The sequence below is a fragment of the Dipteris shenzhenensis genome, chromosome 3, assembly GCF_047967505.1.
Source record: "Dipteris shenzhenensis isolate YYH24624 ecotype China chromosome 3, Dip_SZ_1.0, whole genome shotgun sequence".
Taxonomy (NCBI): domain Eukaryota; kingdom Viridiplantae; phylum Streptophyta; class Polypodiopsida; order Gleicheniales; family Dipteridaceae; genus Dipteris; species Dipteris shenzhenensis.
In genome coordinates, this window is record NC_141598.1 from 48,411,743 (window position 1) to 48,423,158 (window position 11,416).

The 11,416-nt window shown below is 42.8% G+C and overlaps 1 protein-coding gene across 1 annotated transcript in view; it reads left to right on the plus strand.

Annotated features, from left to right (window-relative positions):
• Positions 1-11,159, plus strand: part of LOC147903925 (clathrin heavy chain 1) — a 32,243-nt gene extending 21,084 nt beyond the window's left edge. The window contains exons 18-30 of the mRNA XM_087402108.1: positions 4,017-4,079; positions 4,188-4,292; positions 4,380-4,492; positions 4,766-5,018; positions 5,116-5,252; positions 5,340-5,618; positions 6,100-7,102; positions 7,219-7,704; positions 8,437-8,607; positions 8,708-8,893; positions 9,907-10,029; positions 10,114-10,224; positions 10,321-11,159. Coding sequence (XP_087258234.1) covers positions 4,017-4,079; positions 4,188-4,292; positions 4,380-4,492; positions 4,766-5,018; positions 5,116-5,252; positions 5,340-5,618; positions 6,100-7,102; positions 7,219-7,704; positions 8,437-8,607; positions 8,708-8,893; positions 9,907-10,029; positions 10,114-10,224; positions 10,321-10,476 — 3,186 coding nt within the window. The 3' untranslated portion in view covers positions 10,477-11,159. The remainder of the gene's footprint in view (positions 1-4,016; positions 4,080-4,187; positions 4,293-4,379; positions 4,493-4,765; positions 5,019-5,115; positions 5,253-5,339; positions 5,619-6,099; positions 7,103-7,218; positions 7,705-8,436; positions 8,608-8,707; positions 8,894-9,906; positions 10,030-10,113; positions 10,225-10,320) is intronic.
• Positions 11,160-11,416: the final 257 nt, after the last annotated feature.

Genomic DNA, 11,416 nt, shown 5'->3' on the forward strand with positions numbered 1-11,416 from the left:
TGTCTTTGTATGTCCTACCAAAGGAGAAGCGTGCATATCTCCCTTAACACGATGGCCTATTTTGTGAGTTTAAAACCAAATAAATTATGTCCAGCTATTATGCAATTGAAATTAAAGATGATCCTTTTACATGATGGGTTCTGCAAGTCTCAAAGAACTGCTCTCAAATTTTGGATGTAGTCCTAAAACTCATGTATTTAATGTTAATAATGGTTGAGATAGCACACAACGTGCAAGCCCATATTCTAGAGAACGCCTTTGCGATCGATTATCGAAGACATTGAAGTCAACCGCCTCTTTTACGTGGCTAAAAAGTTGGGCTGCGTATGAAAGTATACGTGTGTCATGTGGTCAATCTTGAGTTGATCTTGCTCCCAAACTAGCAATTCCACTTTTTGAAGGCATGTAGGATTGCCAACATGTCTTGATCATACACATTGTAAGTGAGCTCTATCATCATCTGTTGGAAAGGTCACCTCCCCATCTGTAAGCCCCCATATGAGGGGAGCGTGGGGGAGGGAGACCTAGGGCAGAAGATTCCCAGAGGAGTGAAAGAGAGGGGGCTGCCACATGGGCAGCACCTCACAGCCAAGAGTGAAAGAGATGGCTGCCACATGGACAGCAGCAAGGCTGTCATGTGGGCAGCACTGCTCAAGAGCATCCTGGAGAGCCTGGAGCGAGGTCTTTGGGCTGCGAGTATCTGCAGCAGACGTGCAGGGGGACAGCACAACTGTACGGGCCAGTACGGAGGGCTGGAAGCAAGGTACGGAGCAGATGCAGATGACCAGAAGGCTGGAGCAAAGGTGCGGTACAGGCGGGTCAGGAGAGCAGGGTGAACGGGCGCTGACATGGCTGGGGTCAGATGGAGCAGCAAATGGGGCTGCCAGTGGGCAGTGGCATGCCTTATATAGGCTGGGCCCTTGCCTAGATTGGAGGGCCTAAAGGCCCTAGAAGTGTGGGCCAAAGGGCCCTAGTTTTGTGAGCCCTTAAAGGGCTGGACCAGCAGCAGACTGGTCGGCCAGTATGAAGCTGGCTGGTCGGTTTTTATGACAGGCCCCTGGGCCTATAAAAGGAGGGCCTCCAGCCCTCATTCATCATCCAACATCCAGCAGGAAAGGAGCAGACAGGAGCAGCCAGAGCCACTCCCTTGGGCCTCACACTGGGGGTGAAGGAGAGTGGAAGGTGAGCTGCAGACTGAGCTCCCTAGAGGCTGGACCTTGGCTGTCTTCTAGGGCAGCAAGGTGTTGTGATCACATTCTCTGGAGCAGCCCTCTGACAGCAGACAGGAGCAGCAAGAAGGCAAGCCTTGGGCCTATACACAGGAGGTGAAGGTGACCCTGAAGGAGCTGCAGACTGAGCTTGAGTGGCAGCCCACCTAGGCTGGTTTCCAGACAGCAAGGTGGAGAGGATCGTTCTGGACGGAAGTCTACAGACGCTTGAGGTGGAGCACGTGGGCTCGAGTCTAGAGATAGCCAGCAGATAGGAGAAGGACCTTGTGATTAGATCAGAGGACCACACCATTGGTGGAACTCTGGATCTATCTATTTTGTATTGTGTCCATAGTTTTGGACGGAAATATATATTTTGGTGGTTTCTCTATCTAGGTGGTTCATTTTCTATTGATGAGTCTGCACATCTATGTGACACACATTAAGTAAAGAAGTTTGTGATTCCACACCCACACCACACTGTGTGAGCTCCTGGGCATTACTATAAGTCTTCCGCTGTGTGTACCCTCTATTGGGTCATTTCTAACACAATCTTTCTTCTCTCTCAAAAGCTCTCACTTCATGCTCGTCTTAAAACAGCTGTCAATCCTTTGCCACCGGCAACTAACTCCACAATGAATGATTGTGAAAATGTTGGACTGGGGCATAAGTGAAATAAATTTTCAGATCTTCAAAGCTGACTTTTGCTTCTTTTGACCGCAAGAAGGGTGATCAAAATGGATGGAGTATCTGTGGCTCTTCTACCTTGACACTTAAGTGGTCTTGGGATAAATGGTTTGGATGTGCTGACTTTGTTTCGATAGCGCTAAGCATTTATCAATTAGGATGAGCTCGTTTGGAAAATCGACAAATAGTTGAAACTAGCACCTAGGTGAGCGTAGCTAAGCATGAATATGGGTGAAACCATGGAACAATCTCTTCAGCTCCTAATCTACAAAACGGCCAAGCGGTGGCAAGGACCTTTTAGGGGAGTTAGGGACATCTGCACCCAGTGATAAGACCTAGTATAGGATCACCCTCTGGGCTTCAGGGAAGAGGTTAGCCAAACACTAAGCCACATCAATAGCTACAACTCTCATGTCCAGTACAAGTGTTCGATTAGATTAGGCATAGGCCTAGGTCCCAGTAGGGGTGCCCCATACCATAGGAGTAGGTCAATCTAAGTGTTTGGCATAAGCCTGCTCCACCTTGTGGGGATCACCACAAATAAGCCCACATCTCGCATGCACATGTGCATGTACATCTTTTTTTTGACGTGAAATCCATGCATGTTTATATTACAACCAACAGTTGCCAAAGAGGGAACGTGCAATTACATCATCACGAGATGTTGATGTAAGACATTTAGGAATCTATCTGACGAACACAAAAACAATCATAAAAAGATTTCTTGAGTGAGATCCGGATGTAGGAATCTATCTAACGTGTGTGTGCGCGCATGCCCACCCACATGCCTGCGTGCGCACATACACATACATAGTTTGATAGGGAGAAAGAGAGTCTTTTTAAAAGAGGGTACAAGCCAATAGCCGAAACTGCTATTTGGCATGTACATTGACAAGCTGATCATGGCACAGAGTGCCATACTATATTGCTAAATGTCGATGCTGTCATTTTATATTTGATACAATAGAGGTACTATAGAACGTTGCAGAGCTTCTGCTAAGACATGAAAGTCAACTTGGGTAAAGCCAGGATCATGATCTTCAACACCATGATGATCGGTTTTAGTGCGAGACATTCACACTTGCGGATTGGTTGAGGTAGTCAGATCCTATTGAATGGCTAGAGGGCACGCTTCACGTGCCAGAGTGTAAAGAGTGAACACTTCAACATGTGAACATGTAGTGTCACCCTTGTTTGATTTTTTAGTCCAACTAGCTGTCCTATACATTGGTGTTTTTTGTACAGCAGACTTTAGAGGGGATGAGTGGATCAGCTTTGAGAGACGATGCTATCTCTCATGATTTGAGGGAAGAGTTGCACCCTACATGACATAGAGTTTGCTACAAGTTACCTCCACATAGATGCTTGGATTGAGTTAGGCAACTTGGTTGGACTGAAGTAGGTGGACAGAGATTGCCATGGAGGACCTTCTTATCATCTATGTAGCTTGCAGCAAAGGGAGATTGTCATTCCATGCCACTCAATGTGTGTGAGCATTTGATGATGTAGGCACTTGATGACACATGTCATGCTACATGACCTAGACGTAGCTTACAACTCAAATTAATTTTTGAGGAGGTTATACTGCCTATATATGTCGGTATGTAAAAAGCACATATGTTTTTTTTGCCCTGCCATTTGTTTCCTCTCTAATTGGGAATGACTGCCAAACCATTAGATGTGTCCTTATTTTCAAAATGTATATTTGAAATTTATTTGGTGAAATGGTATAGATGTGTATTGTTTAAGAGTGTGAACTAGTGAGTCTAGGGTTCTAAGGGAGACGTAGTTGGGGAGGGAGTAGACATGGGACTTTTTTGTGACATGTTTGAGGTAGTTGTGGAGGTGCTTCTCTTGACACCATGATCCAAAAACAGGGCTTGTTGTTTGAATGGCGTTTTGGAATCTTTGATTAGATAGACGAATGTTCTTATATCATAAAACCAAATTGAAATTTGTGAAAGCTTAGATCATGATATGCCTAGTGTATACAAGGATGCAAGTGGCTTTGAAAGTAACTTTTTTGAAAGGACCTTTTCCTATTAATGAATAATCCACAATACTTGTGCACGTGAAGTGGTATCTATAGGAATTGCTGACATCTAGATGCCTTGCTTGCAGCACTATACAGAATTGCCGGACATCAAGCGAGTGATTATCAATACACATGCAATAGAGCCAGCGGTTTGTGTTTCCTTGGGCAAGGCATTCTTGTATAATGTGACCTTATTCTTGATCTTAATCAACGCCTTTTGGAATACGAACTAACGTTGATGTGTGGTGGACGTACAGTCTTTGGTGGAGTTCTTTGGAACACTGTCAAAAGACTGGGCACTTGAATGTATGAAGGAGCTTTTGCTGGTCAACATGCGTGGCAATCTACAAATCATTGTCCAGGCAAGAAAATTTTGGTCTGTAAGACTTTTGCTGGACATTTTCTGTTACGAGTGCATCATTAACGACATCGAATTGTTGTGCAAACAGGTTGCAAAAGAATATTCAGAGCAATTGGGAGTTGATTCTTGTGTTAAACTCTTTGAACAATTCAAATCCTATGAAGGATTGTACTTTTTCCTTGGATCATATTTGAGTTCCAGGTAATTGCTTAATGTGTTGTTGCAAAACATTGCATATGCGTCTCCTCTCTGTCGAAGCAATGCCCTTTCTCTCTTATGGACGAACCGAGATTACCATATCCTTTGTCATCGTTTTTATCAGTTGACGTCTTGGGTCATAAAATTATTGTGTAGGATTTCTCTCTTGACATTTATGGATGATTTTGTTGCTATGCTGGGTTTTTGTCTCCTCCTGCTTGCTTTTACTCTCAGTATATGGTTTTTCTTTGATCTAGCTGTCATTTGCCTTTGCAGTGAGGATCCTGATATACATTTCAAATATATTGAGGCTGCTGCCAAGACTGGCCAGATCAAGGAAGTTGAACGTGTAACAAGGGAGTCCAATTTCTATGACGCTGAGAAAACCAAGAACTTTCTCATGGAAGCAAAACTTCCTGATGCACGCCCACTTATTAATGTTTGTGACCGATTTGGTTTTGTTCCTGACCTCACCCATTATCTTTATTCAAACAACATGCTTCGCTATATCGAGGGCTATGTACAGAAGGTGAGTTTGAGTTGGTTTAAAAGTAAAGTTCTAGGATTGAGCCACACTTTAGTGAGGGGCTGTTTTCTGCACTGTAAAATGATTCTTGTTTGTTCAGGTCAATCCAAGCAACGCACCACTTGTTGTCGGCCAACTGTTGGATGATGACTGTCCTGATGATTTCATTAAAGGCCTCATTCTTTCCGTGCGGTCTCTACTCCCTGTTGAGCCTCTTGTGGAAGAGTGTGAGAAAAGGTGATGATTGCGGTGGTTACTTTATGGTGGAGTTATGTTCCTAATCCTTGCTCTGGCTTTAATATTCTGTGTGCATCAATGTTTCAGAAACCGTCTGAGATTATTGACACAGTTCCTGGAGCATCTTGTTAGTGAGGGAAGTCAAGACGTGCATGTCCACAATGCACTTGGTAAGATTATTATTGACACCAACAACAATCCAGAACACTTCCTCACCACCAACCCTTACTATGATTCAAGGGTTGTGGGTAAGTACTGTGAGAAGAGAGATCCAACTCTGGCGGTTGTCGCATACAGGCGGGGCCAGTGTGACGATGAGTTAGTAAATGTGACAAACAAAAACTCCCTTTTCAAGCTTCAAGCCAGGTACAAATTCTTACATTACTTATCATGTGGGAAGTCCATGAGTAGTATACTACATTCCTGTCATAGTTGGTTCCATACTCGTATGGTTGGCCGAACCGTACGCGTATGAAATAATAATTCCGTACGCGTATAGAATGGCCAATCATACTTGGTTTTTTTGGGTGGAAAATCAGGGTTCTTAGACCTTTATGAAAACTGTTTTTAATCAGTTTCTTTACTTTAAAATTAATACAAGTTTGAAGTTGAAAGTTTTGTAGCTCTGTCAATTAAATGTGTACAATGTATTTTTTCTGTTTTTTTTTTGGGGTGAATTATGCTCACATATGATTCAGCCCTAGGGGCTGATCCATACCTGTATCAGACTTCTGTACCCGCATGCCATATGCGTATGGTAACGTATGGGAAAAACTATGATTCCCGTCCTTGTCATTCTGAATGTTCTAAGATGTGATGGTTGACACTGCCTCTGTGTTTCTCTCAGATATGTTGTGGAGAGGATGGAGCCAGACCTGTGGGCAAAGGTACTAGACCCGGAGAATCCCTACAGGCGGCAGCTTATCGACCAGGTGGTATCAACTGCCTTGCCAGAGAGTAAGAATCCTGAGCAGGTTTCTGCGACAGTGAAGGCCTTTATGACAGCAGATTTACCGCATGAACTTATTGAACTCCTTGAAAAGATTGTCCTTCAAAACTCAGCCTTCAGTGGCAACCCTAACCTTCAAAATCTACTTATACTCACGGCTATTAAGGCCGACAAGTCACGTGTTATGGATTATGTGAACCGGCTAGATAATTTTGATGGCCCTGCTGTTGGAGAAATAGCGGTTGGCTCAGAATTGTACGAAGAAGCTTTTGCTATTTTCAAAAAATTCAACTTGAATGTTCAAGCTGTCAATGTTCTCTTGGATAACATCCATAGCATTGAACGTGCTGTTGAATTTGCCTCACGCGTCGAAGAGGATGAGGTGTGGAGTCAAGTTGCAAAAGCACAGCTGAAAGAGGGGCTTGTTAGTGATGCCATTGAATCATTCATTCTTGCCAATGATGCCACGGAATTCCTTGATGTTATAAGAGCAGCAGAACAAGCGAGAGTCTTTCAGGATCTTGTCAAGTATTTACTGATGGTCCGGAAGAAGGTGAAGGAGCCCAAGGTTGATTCTGAGCTTATCTATGCATATGCCAAAATTGACAGGCTGGGTGACATTGAAGAATTCATTGTCCAACCTAATGTGGCAAATCTTCAAACTGTGGGTGATCGTCTCTTTGATGAAGCTCTCTATGAGGCAGCCAAAATTATTTTCACTCACATTTCCAATTGGGCTAGGCTTGCTAGTACTCTAGTAAAACTTCACCAATTCCAAGGAGCAGTGGATGCAGCACGGAAGGCTAACAGCTCAAAGACTTGGAAGGAGGTCTGCTTTGCTTGCGTTGATGCTGAGGAGTTCAGGCTGGCTCAAATATGTGGTCTGAACATTATTATTCAGGTTTCTTCTTACCTTTTATGTGTCCTCTACTCGGCTGCTTGGAAATGTTTTTTTAACGTCACGGGTTTTGTTTTTTCTATTCAAATGTTAACGTTTTGTGTGAATTGCCTTTTTAGGTGGATGATTTGGAAGAAGTCAGTGATTATTATCAGAACAGAGGTCGTTTTGATGAACTTATTGCGTTGATGGAGAGTGGCCTTGGACTGGAAAGGGCACATATGGGCATCTTCACAGAGCTTGGAATTCTTTATGCTAGATACCGGCCAGATAAATTGATGGAGCATTTGAAACTGTTTTCCACTCGCATTAATATTCCAAAGCTAATCCGTGTCTGTGATGAGCAACAACATTGGAAGGAGTTGACTCATCTTTACATACAATATGATGAATTTGACAATGCAGCCACGACTATCATGAACCATTCCCCAGAGGCATGGGATCACATGCAATTCAAGGACGTATCTGTGAAGGTCGCAAATGTGGAGCTTTATTACAAGGCTGTTCATTTCTATCTACAGGAACATCCTGATCTAATCAATGATCTTTTGAACGTCTTGGCTCCTAGGGTGGATCACACTCGAGTAGTTGACATCATGCGGAAGGTAACATTCTTGGAAAGTCATCATACAGCATTTCATTCTTATTTTTTTGGGGGGCCCCTTTTGTGGTTGAAAGCTTGTGGTTTTAAAGGTGTGGCAATGCTGTTCCTTGAATTGGTAAAGATAGTGCCTTGAGTTGTTTTCTAGCAGTCTATCCTGAACCTGAAATCTATGTAAATCATCTTAGGAATGCCTTGTCCAAATTGGCCACGTCTATATAGGGGTACTCACTTTCCTTTAACAGAATGAATTTTCTGTTGTCAAGGTGGTCCATTTGGAATCCACAACTATGGGTGAAGGATTAAACTTAACTCTTTTTAAACGTTTAAAACATTGGACTGTTCTTTAGTGTGTACTCTTTGTGGTAGTAGATTTATGAGTGGTCTCTTCTAAGGGATGAATTGATAGCAGGCTATCTAATTTAGTTTTTGGTCGTCATCATGGATTTTCTGAAAGTTTAACACTGATATGCTACTGATTACGTGTCTAGGTGGCTGATTTTTATAATACATTGCTAAACATTTTTACCACTTTACACTAGTAACTAGTTGTTTTGGCTTACCGTTTGTATATCCTGTTACTGATTGTGTGTCTAGGTGGCTGATCTTAATAATACATGACTAAAGATTTTTACCACTTTACACTAGTAACTTGTTGTTTTGGCTTACCGCTTGTATATTTTCTTAGTCTTGGGTATCTTGACTTCATTATGTCACATTGCTTTCACATTTCCAGGCTGGGCACCTGCCGCTTGTGAAACCATATATGATTGCTGTGCAAAGTAACAATAATGCTGCTGTCAATGAAGCCTTGAATGCACTTTATATTGAAGAAGAGGATTATGAAAGACTTAGGGAATCCATTGACATGCATGACAACTTCGATCAAATCACGTTGGCACAGAAGGTAACATGCTTTTTCTGCTGAAATCCATATTGTGGTGATCATATGTATGCATGTTCTTCTTAAATAAAATCTAAGCCATATTTTCTGTGCTTTGCAACAGCTTGAGAAGCACGAGCTTTTGGAATTTCGGCGGATTGCTGCTCTTATTTACAAGAAGGCTGGAAGATGGAAACAGTCTGTGGCTCTTTCAAAGAAGGATAACTTGTACAAAGATGCGATGGAGACCTGTTCGCAATCGGGTGATCGGGAGCTTGCTGAGGAGCTTTTGGCTTTCTTTGTTGACCAGGTGCTGACTGCTCATTGTTTTATATAGATGAGAGTGGAATTAGGTGAGTGGTTGATGGGTTACTTATTGCAAATATAAGAAATTGCAATGGTACTCACTTGTTCAGGGTATGAAATTGCAGACAAAGGAAGTAACATGCAGGGATGTAAATTCTCTCTATCCTCTCCCCTCCCCCCCCCCCCCCAAAAAAAAAAAAAAAACAAAGAAATAAGAATCTCTCTCTCACTACCCCTTCATGCACACGTGCACACCCACCACTGCTTGCTCATGTGCGACAGATAGCTGGGGCGTAAAAGTTTTCTTCTAATGCCTGTTTGGCTAACATGATGCTAGCGAATGCTAGGTAACTTGCTCAATGGCAAAAGTTGAATCTTCATCTGACATATTAGTTGTGTCCTCGTCATCCTCATGTAAAGTATGTGGTAGGGTTGATTCCCATTAGAGCAGGTGATTATGGTGGGGGTGCGGGAAGAGAGAGGTGTGTGTGTGTGCGCTGCTTTTTTGTTCTGTTCCCAGCAAGGTCTTATGTGGTACATATAGCCACTAGAATTGCTTGATATGATTATGGAACTTTCCGATTATAAGATAGACCGTTCACTCTTTTAGCCTGCTCCAAAACAGGATCAGCTCTGTAGATATTTTTGGTTCTGCAGTTGTCAACTTGTGATTTAAAAATTTGCTCATCTAGCCGCCGCCGCGCCCCCCTCCCCCCCCCCCCCCCCCACCCTCCCTCCCCCCCTCCCATTTTGTTATTACATATCACAATGGTGGCTATAATGAGTTGGAGATAAATCTAGGTTTTTGGGTCTATTATGTGTGCAGAGTTAGCTTGCCTCTGGTTTTTTTCTAGATCTGTGTTCATCTTGGTACAGTTGAATGCATTGCTGCCGTTGGTTTGAATGCCCTGCTGTGCGTCATAGTATATTGCTAAAGTGTCGATCTATGAATTCAATTCCTACCAAATTGTCCTTGGGGTCTACGCAAGCTAAACCCTCACAATACTTTGTATGCAGGGAAAGAAGGAGTGCTTTGCATCATGCTTGTTCACATGCTATGACCTAATTCGGGTTGATGTTGCCCTAGAGTTGGCATGGATGAATAACATGGTTGATTTTGTTTTCCCTTACTTGCTACAGGTGAGAATTCATGTGTTGGCACAAATGAAGCTGGAAATTTGTGAAAGGGGTTCCATTTTCTGATATAACTGGTTCTGGCTGCAGTTTTTGCGAGAGTATACTGGTAAAGTGGACGAGCTCGTAAAAGACAAACTTCTGGCCCAAGAAGAGGTGAAATCAAAGGAGAACGAGGAGAAAGATCTTGTTGCACAACAGGTAAAGGTTTTAACCTGCAGATGCTAGGAGTCCATGGATTTAGCCCATCAAATACTTTATTTATGATGGTCATTTTGTTTTTGGTTTTGTGTATAGAATATGTATGCACAGCTGCTGCCTCTTGCATTACCAGCTCCCCCTATGCCTGGTATGGGTGGTGGCTATGACCCTGGATTTGTGGGAGGGATGCCTGGGATGCCTGGAATGCCAGGTATGCCTGCCTATGGTATGCCTCCTATGGGTGGTTACTGAAATCGACACATGTGGATTGCTGGAGGTGAAATTAAATGAACATGCCTGGAGTGTACTTTGTGCCTCAATGCGAAATTCAGATAGTGAGATATCAGATCCCTTTGAAGTGACCACAGAAGAGAGAGCTTTTCATGGTTGCTGCTGTGTGAGGTGACATCACCAGCAATGGGTCTGTCAAAAGGATGCTATCAGTGGAGCTGAGTGTGAGCTAGGATGTGGGATTTTTTGTAGCTTCTATGGATAAGATAGATTTAGAACCCACTCGGTCATTTTTTTAAAAATAAAGATCTTTCGGAGGTTAGCATTGTGATATTGTTGAGGCTAACCTTAATTTTTTAGTCCTACTTGTTTGTTTCTGTGGAGAAGCAGAGGCATGTAGCCCTGGCTATGGCTGATACACTGATTACACGTGAACAGACAAGGTGTATGTGCTTACTTGTACAAGGCAGTCAGCTAATTAAATGTGGTATTTTATGCAAGAAAGATGCAGATGATGTTCAAGCTATTGATAGCTACAGTGCGGGGACTAGTTGAATGTGGCAGTATTACCTTTTATGGAAACAAGAGCAGCTGTAAATTGAGTATAAGTGTCTGGTGCGTTAGCCTCATTTATTGAGTTCCTGGACTGTCAGAGAGCCTCTAGTGTTTTTAACATTGGAAAGTTATGGAGTTTGTGCATTTTCTGTTTTGAGCCTTCTAAATTTTGACCCTTACTCTGGTAGTTATGGAACAGCTTTGTTGGTTATTATTTTGAATTTGGTTTTTCACATTGGTAAGTTGCCTCTTGTGCTTCTCTCTTTCCAAAACACGTCACCTCACGTTTCAAATGTTTAAAACACGTCCTGATTAGCATTCAAGGGGTGGAATCCTCTGCAAGGAGGGTACTCTGTAGGCTTCAGCTACCAGTTTTTAATTAGGAAAAGTGGTTTCCTTTTCGTTA